The 18,067-nt window shown below is 40.1% G+C and overlaps 1 protein-coding gene across 1 annotated transcript in view; it reads left to right on the forward strand.

Annotated features, from left to right (window-relative positions):
* Positions 1-18,067, forward strand: part of ITGBL1 (integrin subunit beta like 1) — a 236,330-nt gene that overhangs the window by 111,455 nt on the left and 106,808 nt on the right. The window contains exons 4-6 of the mRNA XM_079138630.1: positions 1,656-1,778; positions 5,431-5,571; positions 9,443-9,583. Coding sequence (XP_078994756.1) covers positions 1,656-1,778; positions 5,431-5,571; positions 9,443-9,583 — 405 coding nt within the window. The remainder of the gene's footprint in view (positions 1-1,655; positions 1,779-5,430; positions 5,572-9,442; positions 9,584-18,067) is intronic.

The following is an 18,067-nucleotide window of genomic DNA, read 5'->3' on the forward strand; positions in this document are numbered from 1 at the left end:
TGAAAGTGATCTAAAAAATGCAGAGCCAGAGAGGATTAAAACCTGAGTTCAATTACGTGTCTACCTCAACCTGGAGCCCACACTTTCCCAGTGCACCACATCCAGAATCACTAATGTCCTGTCACTCAAGGCAAAGAGCATCTTTGGTTCCTCCCCATCATTCATTTCTCACGCCCCATCAGCTACAGCATGTTGTGTGCTCTTTCTCCTGCAGTATCCCCAAATATGTTTGCTTCTTTCTCAACTCACTGTCGTTTTCCATTTAGTGTCTACCTTCTTTCCTACAGACAAATATAACTGCCTCTTAACTCTTTTCCTTGTACCCACTTTTGCCTCATTTCAATGTATTCTCCATGTGACCACAGAGTACTTGGAATAAATGCACACCTGGTCACATGAACCCTTTCTGAGACTCCTATGGCTTTGTGTTATTGGATTAAATTTGGAATTCTTTAGCATAACCTATACAACTTCCATCCACTACCCCTTTTGTTACCTTATACACTTTTCATGTCATTTTGTAAACTCAAGTTCTGTGCAGTTTGTTCCCATCTTTTATCCTCCTCTACTGCTGAGCCTTTGCTATCATCTCTTGCTGGAACCAAGCCTCTTCACTATTCACTTCTCTTAGCGATTTTTAAAAATGATTCTCAGTTCTCCACAACCTCCTGTGGAACTCTCCCTTTGACCTCCAGGTCTCAGCCAAATCCCCTTGCTATGTGCTTTTGCAACACTTTGCACTTCTCTATTTTATCATATTGATTTCTACCTCTGAGAGGAGGATTGTGGCTGACTTGAACTGTTGGATTTTCAGAAATTAGTGTGATATCTGATGGGAGATAAAGTCTTCATTCTATTTGGTAATAGCTGTGAGAGCCAATTAAACATGGAATATATATTAAAGTAAACATTTCTTAAGTAGACATCCTATCTCTGGTATCATATGAATGTAATATTACTGTCAGTTAAATATTCTTGGGGGATGTAATCAAATCTTCAGAACTGCAGAATCACAATGTGGTAGACCAAATGACTTTAATGCCTCTCACTCTGAGCTGCCTCGAGATTCTGGGACATTCCAGGAATCTATGCCTAAGAAAACTCACTGGGTCTTATTGTCATTAAGAACAAAGGTATAAGTTAAGGCTGAGGATATGAACTTATCAGAGGTGTATATGCTTTTCATTCATGCATTTCATAAGAAATTAATTACAAAAATATTATTACATAAATAGTATGTTCAAACATTATGCAAAGCATTGGATAAATACTGGTGAGAAAGATAAGCAAAGTTACTTTCCTCACAGTGTTTCAAATTTTCTGCTTTAGTTCACTTCAGACCCAGGTGTAATCAGAAGATACTCATTTATGCATCAGTTGAAGGGAGAAGCTCTGCACTGGAGAGGTCAAATTACATTCATTAAACTATTAGAGGTCAATAATAATAGCTGCATGACATAAAATGTAATTACTGTGCCGTGACAATCTCAAAAAGGAATAGCTTATTCTCTACCTCATTGTAACCACAGAAATACAAAATTGGAATACCAAATTGACTTGACTTGTCTATTCACTTGAAAGAAACAAGACAGAACTTCATTAGCTATAACTTACATACATATAATAAACAATCTTTCTTTATTTTAACGGTTTAGGTACATGTCACTGTGGCAGGTGTAAGTGTGACGATTCAGATGGAAGTGGACTTGTGTATGGTAAATTCTGTGAGTGTGATGACAGAGAATGCATAGATGACGAAACAGAAGAGATATGTGGAGGTATGTATATTAACTGTAGAAATTAATTAAAGTGACTTTATCGTACTTTTATCTTCACATACGTTTCTGCTCCGTTGTACTGTTTCATTTTGAACACGGAAGAGAGTTAGCCTAAAGCATTTAGAGTGGGCTAGTGCTTTTTAAATGTGAATCTTGATTGTCCCTGGAAGACAGCTGCATCATTATGGCAGTGGGCCATCTGTAGGGCTCTGAAGTAGTTTTAGTGGGATGTCATCTCCCCGCCCCAACCTTAGCCACTATATTCATTTATCCTGTCTTTTAACTGTACATTTTAATTTCATTGTGTTTTTAAATCATAAACCTTCAGTCTTATGTCCTGTTGAGTACATGGCAGTTCAATAGGCTGTTAGCCTAGAACGTCACCAGCCCCACCTACTTAGGTCACGTCTTCTGCAAACTTCTCTACGCACCACCATTTCCCAGGCAGTTTTCCTATTGCACGAATTCTTATGGGTTTCCTGGTGGTAGTGCTGCAACACATCTTCAGATTCATCATGTGGTATCTCAGAGCATCACTCTAGGGAAGGGTTACTTCTATACACAGGGTCAGATGTGGAAACTGGGCGTTGGATAAGTTAGACAGTTTACCCATGGTCTTCCCACCATTCATGGTAGAATTTAGACTCCAATCTGACTGACTCTGAAGCATGGCCTTGACCCCTCACTGCTCACAGTGGCCTTGTGCCTTACAGTTGGGAGCTCGTGGGAAGAGCCTTCTTCTCTTCTCCTTCCACCCACAGTTGTGCCCAGAGCTCCCATGTGTAGCCTTGACTGGCACAACGTGACGCAGAGAGCAGCAAGAATCACATCAGATGGGCAAACTCTTCCTCTGTTATGAAACTTGTATTTCACTCACACCCATTTCAGGATTCCAATCCATGAAATCCTGTATGTGGAAAAGGTGATTTCAGAGGAGCATTTCCCTGGGAGAACAAGGATCAAACAAGGCCAGGAAGCACTGGAGGGCCCAAGAAAGCGTCACTAGCATGTGGCAAACCGTCCCTTGTCCCCCTTGCAGTTGCTTCTGTTCCCACTGTAGCTTCCTCCAGACACTCTGCTTTAGGTTTGTTCAGTCCTTTCTCCCTGCTGTCCTGGCCACACAACCCACCAGCATTTAAAACAGAAACCCCACACAAACAAATGTCTTCGATTCATTTTTCCAAGCCAGTGACTTAATCTAGATGTCTCTCAGAAAATTCCCCTAAAGGGTTTAGTCCAACATAATTAGAACAACTAGATAATTCTCCCCCAAAATATTATGTATTTGTCATCTTGGTATTTGATTTCCAATTACTACAGATCAAAAAATAAGAAAGGAGTGTGCTTCAGGGCCAATGTATTCCAACAAACAACATCAAAACAGTCCATTTGCTTGTGTAAATACACAAATTTAACTTGAAACAACACAACAGGAAGTGTTTAACTCTCATCCTTCCTGCTTAATATTTTCATTTGTTTGGGACGTAGGCAATTTCCTGGTGCAGTCTCTGACCACAGAACCAGAATCTAGTAAACAGCCTCTGGGGGTGACATTGTCTAGGATGGTAGGTCTTTCCATTTGTTGTTCAAATGAAACCAATCTGTTGAGAGACAATTCTACAGTCCATCCGTGAAGCAATATGAAAAGAGATTCTCTTGCTCTATCAGTTTACACAAAGCACAGATATGTTTATGGCACAGAATATGTGTTGTCCTGAAACTTACATTTTATATCAGTAGTCCCAATGTGTATTGTTACAATGTTTTGACTTATATGAACATCTGTTTAATATTACCTCTCTCAGACAGTTTTACATGATTTCTGATTTCTTATTAACCCTTATCATCATGATTTCTTAATAAAACCCTAATTCAGAACTAAATTTTATATATAAATATATATAATATATAAATATATTATATATATAAAGAATGTGGGTATAGATTAAATACCTTTATGATTCTTTGCTAGTATTATGGTTATCCTTACATAGTATACATATATATAATACCATATGTGAAAATGTCATGATATTACACAGCTATTAATTTCTATAATCCTAAGAAGTTGTTAGAGTTTTGAAAACTTGATTTCTAAGAAGAGCAATGAATGCAATCATGCTTTTTTGTAGTATAATCCTCAAGTACCTGAGGTTTGTGATACAGCAGTAAATGTGATTTCATTGTGTGCACATATAGATATCTCTCAGTTAATAAAAAAATGTAGAAACACTATGTTCTGTTGCTTCTTAAATCATTTAATATCCTTTATATTTGTCTAAGGGATCAAATCGAATATTAGAAAGTGTTGTAGAAATGGCCATTGTCTATGGGTTTAGGAGGTTTCTATGGATATGTCAGCTAACTCATTTAGATAAGAAATGGCATTACTCTTGAGTCCACTTCTTCTCTGTATCCCTATGTGCTTTTTTCTTCATCTCTCTTCCTCCATCTCTTGAACGTACATCTGTTTGATGGAAGTCTCATTTGCTAAACACCAATGATACTGGAGACCAGAATATTCTTCTGTGTTTCCCACCTTTCGTGGGAGTTTCACAGGCCCTACTAATGCTTTTGTCGTTGACTGGAGATGCCATGTGTTAGAATGAAAAATATGCTTTGAGGAGGTTGAAAAATTGCTCCCCAGTCAGTTTTCCATGGATCCCCTGTCCTTTTGGCTATAGGAAAAGAAAGCTGGAAGGACAAAAACTTTTTCCATAGACAGAAAAGATCCAAACTCTTCTAACACAGAAAGAATAGACAGAAAAACCAAACATGAATGGGAATGTTCATTCATACTTGGGTGGCATACCCACAGAGAAGAGAGGGCGCCAGAGGTGATTTGGGGACAAATGGCATCTTTGGGAAGTGTGGAAGGCTGACTGAACATGCATGGAGGGTGTAATGACAAAGCCATTCATTATGGATGGTGGACGGGTACATGCGTGAGTGGGTAAGAGGCATAGAGAGCTGAACAGTGGCCCCTGCACCCAAGACTTCGATGTCCTCATCTGTCCTTTGTGTGTCCTTGACACAGGGTAGGAATTGGATTGTGAGAATGAGGGCCCACAGTATTTTATTGGTCTAAATCAGGACTCAACACTGACTTAGCCAGAAACCTTTTTCCACGTGGGAGAACACAACAGCTCGTGTGACACAGTTGAATGGAAAGATGGAATATTTCCTCTGGCTTAAAAATGGTTCAGTCATTAATAATGTTTATCTAAGTAAATATGCAGCATTGTTTCCTTGGTAGTTGATTTCAAATAAACTACTTCAGTAACTAATTAAAGAAATGGCCCTTGGAGTGAATGCCTACATTCATTGGAGTTTGATGCATGCATTTGAGATGGCAAAGTAATAAATTTTCATAGTCATTCATGTCATTTCTTTTGAAATACTTTTTGGTTTGGTCTTCTCTCTGTGTAGGCCAAGCTGAAGGACACATTGGCTTACTTTATTTACATAGTTATGCTGGTAGAAGTGCAATTATGATGTTTTGGAGGAAAACTATATAATTTGATTATTTTAAGTAAGGAATATGGAGTTCATATTATTTTAAAAGGCAAAAATGATTGGGAAGAGGTGGAAAGCTAATACTGCTTTGAAAAGTTGCTTTTTTCCTCACTGTATAAAATTCTTTTGGGTAAAGGCCATGGGAAGTGTTACTGTGGAAACTGTTACTGCGAGGCTGGTTGGCATGGAGACAAATGTGAATTCCAGTGCGACATCCCCCCCTGGGAAAGCAAGCGAAGATGCACAGCTCCAGATGGCAGAGTCTGCAGTAACAGAGGTGTGTCACTCATACATGTTACTACATCATTGGGAGGCAAACAGAGCTCTTAATTGTTAACACCTCCCTGTATTTCCTCCAGCGTGGGAGGGAGTCATCCTCTATATCATTTGCTTTGATGTAAATCAGTGCTTACCAACAATCTTCTCTTTCTTGTTCTTTACTGAGCAGAAAACAGAAAGATAAGAAAGTTGCTGTCATTCTTTAAGCTTCACTGAACAAATAGTTGACATAGGGACAGTAATTTCTTTGGCGGTCATCCAGAAATAGAACAGTACAGCTAAAAGGCAATTCTTGTAGATACTTCTGCTAAATGTCTCTTGACTAACAGAACCATCAACAGCATGAGCATCTAATTATCCAGAGAGAATTCAGAAAACCCTCTCATCTTAATTATGGGTAAATGGAAGTCTTGGCTGAAATGTAGAATTGATGTAGACGAATTTAACTTACATATGCAATAAGAATGTGAGATGGAATACAATACATATAGAAACTACTCATCAAAAGCCTTATGAAATTTAGATTTGATCTGAAGTAGGAATTTTAAAAATACATTCACATTGATAAAATATAATTCAAAAATTTTTGGACTTGATATAAAATCAAATGTGTTAGACAGTTTTTGAAATCCTTGTTATTTTTCCATTTGAGGTAGATAAACGAGAGCCATGCCTGACCATTGCCTATCTCAAGGCATAAATAATAACTGTATTTCCTTTTATAAAATAATAAAATTCTAGATTGCTGGAAAACTACTGTTTTAATTTCCATAAACAAATGATTTGTTGTAATAGATCATGCTTACACGAAAAGCTCTGCTATACAACCTTCTAAAAATTGAGAGAAGAGTTACATGTGCCACAGTTCTGTAATAGAAAAAGGAAGTAAAAAATCCTATACTTGGAGCAAAACCTCATAAAGAGCCCTCTCCTTGTGTAATCTTACTGTATATCATATTAATTCACTTCATGGTTCTCTTAATGTATAGAGGCATTTTGGTTTGATAGGATCCATGGGCCCCATTTTGTCAGTGTGTGAAGCTCGAGCTGATGTTGAACCAGGAGGGGAAGGAGGCCAGGGAGGTTGGGCTATGGTTAGGGTCTGGCTCTGCCACAGAGCTGTGTGGGTCTGAGTGGCAGGTCACTAGGCCACCACTGCATGGTCCTGCCTCCTCTGGCCCATGCTTAGAACCTTCTCCTTTTAGACCTGGCAAAAGCAGAATGAGAAGCAGCTCGCTCCCCTAAGTGAGATTCCTAGCTCAGGAAGCTCAGGGGTACTGGAAGGCTGAGTGCTGAGATGGGCCTTTTCTCTCAGAAGGCATGGCTCCTGTCTGCTCTGGCACATTTTCTTATCACCACCTCCCTAGGAAGGAGAGAGACACTGGTCCCTGCTCACGCTCACCTTGGGTTCATTTGTAGCCCAACTTCATGCACCAAGAATACCACGTTGCAGGCACAGCCATCTGGGGCTGGGGAAACGTCCTAGATCACCCACCCAGCACACTCACGCTTACATGCTGGGCCTGAGGAACTACTTCCCCCTTGCAGCTGCATGGCTGGTGGTCCCTGTCCTGCATCATCTATACTGTTATGAGAGCAGAGTATATCTATTTTTTAAAAATCCAGGTGATAGAGTACAAGGGAGAAAACAAAAATGACTCATCTTCTTAACATCCAGATATAGCATCCTTTTGTATTTTGGTACATGACTTTTCTGTTTTTATTGATTTAAATTATTATTAAAATTTTAATTTCAAATTCATTTGTGTGACTTCCCCTCCCCTCTGCATTTAGTCAGCTTTTTCACTGCTGGGACCAAAAGACCAGACAAGAACAATTTTAGAGGAGAAAAAATTTATTTTGGGGCTCACGATTTCAGAGGTCTCAGTCCATACATGACTGACTTTATTCTTTGGAACCTGAGGTGAAGCTGAACATCATGGTAGAAAAATGTGGCAGAGAAAAGCAGCTCAGGACATGACCAGGAAGCAGAGAAAGAGTCCACTCAAAAAGGACAAAATATATATGCCAAGGATATATACCCCAGGGTCCCCCTCACCCACCACACCTGACCTGCCTATAACTACCACTTAGTTAATCATTATCAGGGAATTAATGCACTGATTGGTTTAAAACTCCCATAACCCAATCATTTCACCTCTAACCTTTCTTGCATTGTTATCACTCGTGAACTTTTGGGGGGTCAACTCATGTCAAAACTATAACAGCCTCCTAATAAATATGACTACTTACTCCATATTTCTTCTTAGTAGGCACAAAAATTGAATCATGCTATACATACCAATTTGTAGTTTGCTTCCACTCATTTAGTGACATGTGCTTATCTTTGCATGTTCATAGAGCAAAAAGCTGATTATTGCTCCTAAATGAGTGCTCGGTAGTCCACCTGACACACACATTATTACCACACTCATTCTTCACTGCTTGATACTCAGTCACCAGCAGTCTTTCAGTAACATAATCCCATTTTGTGTTCCTGAGGTGTGTTTTTCCTTTCCGTCAGAAGCATTGATTGAAGTGGACAGTTCGCTGGACAATAGCACACATCTAGAGTGCATACCACCAAGGTGTCACCCAGAGTTGACGCTCTGTTGTGCACTTCAGAATGGGAGATGCCCATTGCCCCACCCTGCACCACCCCTGGGTTCTAGCAGTTCTTTCTGCCTCTGCAGCCAAGCATCTGGAGTAACCCCAGCTCGCCACTGTTTAAAGCTCTCAGCCAGCTCTTAGTAATCATTGCTCATGTTGATCGTTCCTTCTCTGTGAAATTTCCTGGGTTGTTCTTGCCTTTGCCTATTTTACTTTAGGTGAATTTAAACTTTTTGTCTTGATTCCTAAGAAATATTTGTTTGTGAAAGTGCTCTTATGTTTTGCATACATATGGACTATTTGTTTCAGTTTTTTTAGTCTTTTTTTTTAAGTTCTTTTTCCCAACCAAAAATCTGGATTTTGATGAGGTTAAGTCTATTTCTTTCTATACTTTAAATAATTCTGCTTTGGAATAAAGAATTTTTTTCATATTTTTGGTTTTATTTTGTACATTTAGATCTTTAATTCAACTAGTACTTATTTTGATATAAAGAGGGGGAGATATGGAGAAAGGAATATAACTTATTTGATCCCAAATGACTAGCCATTGCCCTAACGATGATTACTGATAATCTGCAAAGTAAATACAAGTCACACTGAGGCCCTTCCCTATGCACATGTCCCAGTGACTGAGGTCCACTTCTCACTTGATCTCTAGCATCCTCCATGACCTGAACTCAGCCAATCCAGCAAACTGACTTCTCAGTCTTTTCTGGGACATGGCGATCCCCATGCCCACCACCACCTTCCTGCATCCTTCAGTCTCCTGTCTCCTGGGATGCCCCCTCCTTTGTACCTCCAGGTCTTCTGTTTCTAGTGACTCCAGCCCACACTGATCCCTCCCTCCTAAACTCATGCACATGTATGTCCTAGTTTACAAAATGTTAGTGCTCCTGCTTTCAATGTGTGCTATTTTCTCTTTCACTAGTTTTATTTTTGTCAAAGAGATTGATTATAAGCTTCTAGAGGGAAAAGATGGCTTTATGCTAATTGTTGTGGCATTCTCTTTGAGAGAAACTAACACAGTGTTAATGGCATGTCCCACAGTCTCAGTTAATTAAAGATGATAGCTGTTGTTTATTTCTTAGGAATCTCTGCTGCCAAATTCAGATGGTGATTTTCCTCTTTAGAACATTATTTATCTGAAATGTATATTTTCCAAATGTAAAAGAGGCAACAGGAAGAACAGCAGCACGGGAGATGTCTTCTTTCCTGGTTCCTCTTGACTGGACCTGTGTAAAATTCCTTTTCCCACCCAGGCACTTGTGTGTGTGGTGAATGTTCTTGCCACGACGTCGATCCGACTGGGGACTGGGGAGACATTCACGGGGACACCTGTGAGTGTGACGAGAGGGACTGCAGAGCTGTCTATGACCGGTATTCCGATGACTTCTGTTCAGGTAAGGCACCCTCTCAGTCCTATTTTAAATAAAAAGGCTGTTCCCTGTTGTCCAGATTGATTCCGATTCCTGCAGACACTGTGGAAGAAACGGAATGTTTCTCTCTAAGCATCAGGTCTTCCCAGAGCTCCTACAAGTAACCTGGGAAACTCTGGAGAATTCACACATATGCAAAGGCCAAAGTGAGTGGGCCAAGGATGGAAGCCAACTCACTCTCTTAAAATTAGTCTGACTCCTCACCAAAGAGGACCATTAGCTCCAGATCTCCACTCAGCGCAACTCTGAGGACATAAGAGCAACACACCTGCTCTGTCAGGACACCACATTGGTGGATTACCAAACTTAGTATAATGCAGCGTCAGTGATGTTTCTATGCACCTACTCTTTGATAGGATTGACACAGCATTTTCCTGTAGGAAAAGATAGCTCGAACTGAATATCAACAAATGGATTCAAAATGTTATGCCATAAATATTAATGGAGCAGATACTATTCGCCAGGGTCTGGGCAACAGCTGGGCTGCTGGTTCCATCAGTAAAAGAAACAAATATGATCCTTCACTTTATGGAGCTCATGATCTAAATGCCAAGAAAAGAAAGACTTCTATCAGAATAGCCGATGGTGAACTGAACAACAGCCCAACACAAATGCTGTCAGAGTTGTATGAAAGAGTGTCACTTATCAAAACTGCAGTTTCGGATTCTCAGTCCAGTTGTGTTTGACAATCCAGAAGGCAGAGACATCTGCATATGCATCACTGAGCCCCACGGCCTGGTGGGTGCATGGAGACGGAGAGAAAGCTGCTCTGATCTGAAAGTTTGCCAGCAAAAGAAGATGGAAGTGCTGCCCTGTGTAATTGCAGTCATGTGGCCTCAAAGCCTGGGGAAAGCCGGCTGCTAAAACTTGCCACTGCAGGAGGATTTCCCTCCTCTGATGATCCTGTGCTCCAGAGGATTTCCTAAACATTTGGAGAACACTGTTCTCTGTCTTGTTTTTTCCCTTATCCATTATATATGTAAGTATTCTTCATTATCATCATTATCAACACAACAGTATTAATATAGTTGGCAACTCTCGAGTGGCTTCGAATGTATACTGAGGGCCTGTTGGCATTTTAATTAGGTGGAGGTGACTCTTCACAGAGGTGGTGATGCACGGCTCCTGCGCTGCAGGATGCTGTTGGATCACACCACGTGTGGGATTTCACATTGAAAGGTGGTTTTGCAAGTCATGAAATATGAGAAGGGCATCCCAGGCGCGAGGAACGGAGGGGTGGGATCTGTGCCTGGTGTTAGAATTGGTTTGAAGTGACCAGAACGAACTAGGAAGGGGCGGGATGGTAAAAGGTAAAGGTAGTGAGAAATAACATGGCACAGCTCTTTACTGTGCTGCAGAACCAGGGTCTGTGCTAAAGGCAACAGGGCGCCAGTGATGGTTTCAGGTACCTGGGTGCTGCAGTCGTGGCCTCTCGTCTGGTTGTCTGGGTGACTGTTTTGCCATTTATTGAAGTGGGGGACATAAAAGAAGTCATCAAGTTTGTTTTTAGACATTGTGAGCATAAAAGACCATTGGCAAGCCAAATGTAAATTTTTCAATTTAGATAAGAAGAAAAAGGGAATAATAGATCAGGATGTATATGACAGTTACGTTTGTAATTTGCTGATATAGTACCACCCCCCTTTTAAAATATGAATATACTCTCCTTGTCAGATCTATACCCCTAACCTTGATTCTGGTTTTCAAGCAAGGCTGACAGATCCATGACAGTGATTGTCAGGGTCCTGCGAGCTGGACCAGGTCACCGTGAGTGGGGCTATGATGACAGGATGTGGAACAGCCCCCAGCTGACACTGTGTCCCTTTGTAAGCTAACAGCCCCTGTGCATTATCCAGGCTCAGAGTCGCTGTGGTTGAGCAGGGGTCTCCACGGTGGCCTTCCTGGAATCTAATTTCCCACTTCACCTCACCTGCTCCTCCCACTTCTGCTCTATTTTCCTCTCCCCACGTTTTGCATTCTTTCCTAGCCTGTGAGGATGTGGAGGAAGTTAGGCGATTGGGCAGTTTTGGCTGCGTAGCTGGTGGGGTTTATCAGGAAAGGTCGGGTGGGGGGAGACTTCGCCCTTTTCTTTGTGGCCTCTGTGCTACAGGTGTGGCCAGGCAGGGATGGAGGTGTCCGGCCGTCAGCTGCAGTTTGAGCTGAGACATCAGTCTGTAATGCTGAACTTATCATTCTTTGGTTGAGGTGAGACAAGTGTGGCCAGTTCCCCATGGCGTGGCTCCCAGACTCAGAGTACAGAATCTCAGAGAAAAGAAATTCACCTTAACAGAGATCTCATTGTCCGGCTCTCAGCAAATTCTTTCATACAACTAGTTTCATTATATTTTTGCATTAACTCTGGGAGGAAGACACTATTATCTGCATTTTAACAGGAGAGAAATAATCCCAGAGAAATTAAATACCTCGACGAGGTTCACACTGTCATTAAGTGTCATCTGAAAACAGGAACAGCTTAAGTCATCATGTGATTTAAGCTCCAGGTGATGAAACAAAGTTCTTCAATTTTACTTTATTCTGGAAATAAATTATTTTGAAGAACTGTCCTCTGATACCCAAATTCCTACAGAGCTAAGCTTTTGTGAACATCATGATGCTCTGGGGCAGGCATCAGTCTCTAGGGTATTTCTTCATTCTTAGTAAATCTGTAGAATTCTATATATTATGCTTCAGGAGTTACCAGACTTCATGATTTTCCTAATTATCAGTCTGAATTGCTTGGTAGAATGGGTGCCATGCAGTTGATTATTGAGTATGTTCATACCTTTGTGTTACGAGACAGAAGTAACCCAGCTACATCAATATTCCCTAGTGATTCTCAGGAGGCTGGAATGGAATAAGGCCTAGATGAAATGCAGTTTTATTTTTAGCCCTCATTCTTGCCATCCTGCAAATATTGGTTTTATATAAGTCCAAGGGAAATCTCTGGGTGGATTAGTTTAAGTTGAAGCTTTTAACTGACATTCTCTTTTCTTCATTCATGCCCACTCTGTCCATTCATCTGATTAATAATGCATGAAGATGTGGATATACCCAGTACATCATGGGTATGGGGTCAGATGGGCTGAAGCACCCCCAAATTAATCCTTTTATTTCCTCTTGTTTTCATTCCTGTTGTTATCACACATTCATGACTTGCACGCACACACACACATGCAGACGCTGCAGTGACCAGGGCATGCCCAGCCATGGCGCGATGTACTGACTATTCTGTTTGTTTTGCTCAATTTGCACCCTGCTGCTGAAATAATTCCTGAATCTCTGAAGGTGCTTACTGCTCAGGTTTATTTCCCAAATTCTGTAATTGGAAAAATACACTATAGTGTGATCTTAAACTTTATCTTTCTGTTTGTCTTGCCAACCAAAATGATGAATATGTAAGGAGAGTCTTGGCTTAGGGTTGCATAGTTTAGAAAATAGATTCATCTGATAGCAGTGTATTATGTGGGGAAATTCATCATTGTGGATTACCAAAGCATTGAGGAAGGAAATTGAAGGAAATGATTAGGTATATTCAGCTTGTATTGTCTTGACAGGAAAATCAATACATTGAATAGATTTTTTAAAAATAGCAAACACTAGTTAGTTCTAATTTATTCCCTGAATTTTTCCCTGTGGATGGTCTTCATGTTATTTTGTAAGCAGTTACTTGTAAATATTAGATATGTATTCATGGGCTTATTTTTTATCATTTAAAAAGAAAGAAAGATACTCTACAGCAGAAAGTGTTTGTATGGAGTAGATTCAACTGCATTTGTCCAGGCCTGATATTTCAGAATCAAAAAAGCACAATAATTCTGAATAAAAAATACAGTTTGGTGTCAACACACTTCTTAGAGTAGTCTGAGACCAAGTCTAGCTGCTGTCATCCCAGGCCAGGACACCACCTGATGACCAGTCATGCTGTGAACTTTCTGGTCCAGCAGGTATAGGTTGGGCTGCAACCACAGGGACAGTTGGTAATTCCTGCCAGCATCGAGCACTAAATGCTCTTCCACTGATGTGTGTGTGTGTGTATGTGTGTGTGTGTGTGTGTGTGTGTGTATACATGCATGTATGTCCTTTGAGAGCAAGTCTCTAATTTAAATTATTCTGATGTTTGAGATCAGGGATAAACAAAAACAGTCTATATCTTTCATCTTTATTTTGATGATCCTCTGCCTAAACAGCTTAAAGAAGACTTGTTGGAAGCAATGAAATCAGCTCCTACAGTCCTAAAATACACAAAGATCTGACAAATAAGCATGGAAGCATTACATTTCAGATCAATGTGGTCAAACTTTCTTCTCATTCTGTCCATTTGAAAGATAAATTAATTGAGACGAGACCCAGAAAGAATAGTGACAAAGCTGAATCAAGAACAAATATCTCCTAATTTCTTCTCCTAATTTTCTTCTGATTATTTGTTTATAAAAGCCCTGGATGTAACATGCTAGGGCAATCTGAAGGGTTTTCATGCTGAATATGTCTTTTTTAAACTCTTCTTTATCAAAATCAAGCATTTTCATCTTCCTGATTTTACTTCTACCAAATGATCTCTCCTTCTCTCTCTTTGGAATAACTTTTGTACTGAAATTGGAACTAGTAATCCCAGAAGATAACTGGCAATGTCATGATTTCCTGTCTTCTCTGAAAGTCCCCAATACCTATTTCAGAATCTGGGTGCAGTGACTGGTATGTCCAAGTCATTTCTGGTTCAACAGCTTCTTCAGACTCTGGTATTAATCATTTATATTTCTAATTGCTTTTCTGACTCTACTGATTTAATATCATGAAGGACTTTTTAGAAAATGGGCAGTTTCATTTAAATTTGAAATTTATTCTGATGGCACATGACTGAGGTTTTGGAAAATGTAGGATATGATTTTTCATTACTGAAAAAGCAAAATTATATATGTGTTTAAACTTCCATCAGTCAACATTTAAGTTAGGTAATGCCATTGTTAACATTGTTTTTCATTATGGTAGATGAGATTTTTAGAAACCACTCTATTACTTATACACTTGCTTCTTCCATGATCTTCATTGAGAGAGTTGATTTAGAAAATCCAACCTTCCCAAAGTGACGAAACCTTCAGAAAACAGCTTTGTCATTAGCTTACCCTTTTAGCTGGTCCTCTGTTCAGGGGTTCGAGGACTTCATTCCTTGTGAATGGCTTACTTACCTCAACTTGTTTTAGTACCCTTCTTTCCTCAGCTTGATCCTTTTCAGCTGATCCTGAATCCTGATGCACACAGAAGTGGAGGATTCCAGGAGGACCAGCGGCCATGCCGAACTAGACAATATGCTCCCACCTCCATGCTTTGCCCATCCGAGACAAAGTCTCATCCCGTAGCCAAACACAGCAGAAGCCTGATTCCGTGAAGGCTAGCAGGGTGCCAGCCAGAGCTGGCAGGTATGTTGCTGAGAAGGACTTGGGGTAGCTAAAGCAAGGGCTGAGCTTCAAGGTTGAAGCAGAAAATCTAGGAATCGAGGGCTCATCACGCACACATGGAAGAATTAAGGACATGTGTGTTCCACCCAGCTTAGCTGAGAGCTGACGACGCCTGCAAGTGCAGTGCCGACTTAGGAACCATCCTGGGTGACCTGCAGAGCTGCACCCTCGTTCCCCCGGGATTTTGAAGGGGGAATTTATATATATAATAATAATTTATATATATATATATACACACACACACACTTTTTATTTATTTATTTATTTTTTTAATTTTTGCAGTGCTGGGGATTGAACCCAGGGCCTTGTGCTTGTAAGGCAAGCTCTCTACTGACTGAACTATCTTCCCAGCCCTCTCCTGGGATTTTCAAAAAGCACAGAAATGGCAAAAGGATGGGACATTAGAGCTACAGTAATAAGATGACGATAGCAAAAAGGGTTTAGAGAATGGACACCTGAGCGGGGAAACAGAGTGACAAGGGAACAATGAATCTGGGGGCTTTAAGGCAAAGGATTCCCAGAGGTTTCTTTCTTAAGGGTAGAGCATCTGCCCTTCTTTCAGAATGTAGTGAGGCCTCCGCAGCTAATCAGGCTGACATTGGCACTAATTGAATGGGTTGCTAAATCTAAACATCTCCCTTAATTAACTTGTGATCATCTTTATGATTTGGTTTGTTCTACCACGATTTTTTTAAATGCAACACATGACTGGAGCTCGGACAGAAAGCGATTGCTCTTGAACGTGCGCTTCAGCTCCACAGCGTGGGTGGCGCTTCCTGGGTCATGGGCTTTGCTCAGCACTCGCCTGCAACCCCAAGGCTTCTGCGTCCTGGGTCCACCTGCCCAAAGTTGGGAACCTCCTGCAGTCTGGGCTGCTGCCTGTGATTCAGATGGGCCACAGCAGCAGGTGGCTTCTTCTTGGGTAGCTAAGACGTCTGGCATCTTCCTCTGCTAGACGTTTTGTTCTGATTTCTACAGCCATTTTAAACTTCCAACAGTAAAGATTTTTCCTCCTCCAATCTGTTTTGCAGTTTTGCTGTTATAGTGTCAACTAGTCTTCCACAAGTGGCAGTATGTTCTGTACTTCCTCTAGTCGCCTCCTAAGAGATCTAACTGTCCCTGAAATGAAACCTCTTGTTTACAAGAATTTCAAAGTCACTGGCTCTATTAAACAACAAAATTGATTAGACTGTAAATGTTAAAGGTTTTGGTTTTAAAAACTGTTATTTATGTATGCATTTCCAGTGTACCTCTGTTCACAAAGTTTGTCCTAAATTACACTAGGGTTGGAAAGAAGGAAAGACGCTTCTTAAGGTGTGATAAATGATATTTAAAAACCATGGAACCAAACAACCTATGAAATAGAACTCTTAAAATAATATAAAAACTAGAAAAATTCTCTTGGAAGGTCTACATGATCATATTCATGTCATATGGATTTATTAGCAATGAGATTTTATTCCTTTAAAATGATGAGCTTCAAGGCAGAGGGTTAATGATAGACCTTTGTCGAACAGATTCTGTTACATAGTAGGTTCTCAATAAATCTTCAGAGAAATTAATTTAATATTCAATGAGAGATTTACATTCAGTGATTCCTAACATTCTACCCCATTTTGACCTGTGATTTTACATGATTTCCTCCCACTAAGAACAAGGTTAATAGATGTGGAAAAGCTGCTGCAGAGGTTCTTCCAACTCAGAAGGTGGGCCCAGAAAACTCATAGAATGTTGGTAAAAGGACCAGTCTTCACTGAAGTCCAGTTTCCATTCTGCATAGTTTACATTAAATCAGATGCCAAAGACAAAATGGCCTGGATCCTCACCCATCAGCATCGCCCCAATCAACTTTAAAAAAATACAATTCTATTTCCTTCAAAATTCTTCCTATATTTGTGCAACAATTATAGAAATCTACTTTGTTCTGTGTCTGCAATGTTGAATATCTGGATGTTTTTTAGGAGTTAATAAAAGCTGAGTAGAAATGATCATGCTTTCTTCTACTTGGTTACATGCGTGGGCTCAAATGAATAAAAATAACAGTAGCTCATTGTTATGTAGCATTTAAAGATATATAATGTACTTCTCAATAAATAGGGATAGATAATGTATTATTTTCCTGTTTAAAAATAAAGAACTGAACTTCAAAGAGGTCTCCGTGAGTAGCCCCACTCAGTAGTTTGCAGAAGCAGGAGCTGAACCCACTATTCAATGGATAATAGGGGTTGTTTTTTGCTGTGTTATACACTGTTTGTCACAGTTCTTTGCAAACTATGTCCATGTGCCAAAGAATTTAATATCTTTACTGACCTCTTTTGTATCTATGAGGCTGTTTTTTAAATGTTGGAAACTCCACTTGGGTTACTAGTTTTAGCTCAGGGTCTCTTGAACATGTGGTACTTAGTAAATGGCAGAAGAAGGTAAAGTGTGGAGACTCCAGAAGATCAGGTCTTGCCTCAAAAAAATATCCAGAAAAGAAATTAAGAAAATAATCTAAATACAGTGGAATGAATCTGACATAACTTTCCTGCATATGTATATGAATACTCCATAATGAATCCCATCATCGCTTACTTCCACGGGACTGGGATCCTAATTAGATATACTCCATGCTCATACATGTATATCAAAATAGATTCCACTGCCAGGAACAACTAAAAAGAACCAATAAAAAATGCATCAAGGATACAGAACGAGAAGAAAGGTAGCTCTTTAATAAACGGTACTGGAGAAACTGGCTATCCACATACAAAAAAATGAAATTGGATCCTAATCTTACCACAGACACAAAAATCAACCTAAAATAGCATGAAGACTCAAGCTGAAGCCCGGAGGCTGAGAGGTTCCATGACCCTGGGCTTCACAGTGATTTTTTTTTTTTTTTCCAGTATGACACCAGAAGTACAATCAGCAAGAGCAAAAAGAAAGAAAAATAAGCAGGACCAGGTCCAATTAAAAGTTTCTGAGACAGGAAAGGAAAGAGTCAAGAAAATGA

Source organism: Sciurus vulgaris (genome assembly GCF_902686455.1).
Source record: "Sciurus vulgaris genome assembly, chromosome: 4".
Lineage (NCBI taxonomy): Eukaryota > Metazoa > Chordata > Mammalia > Rodentia > Sciuridae > Sciurus > Sciurus vulgaris.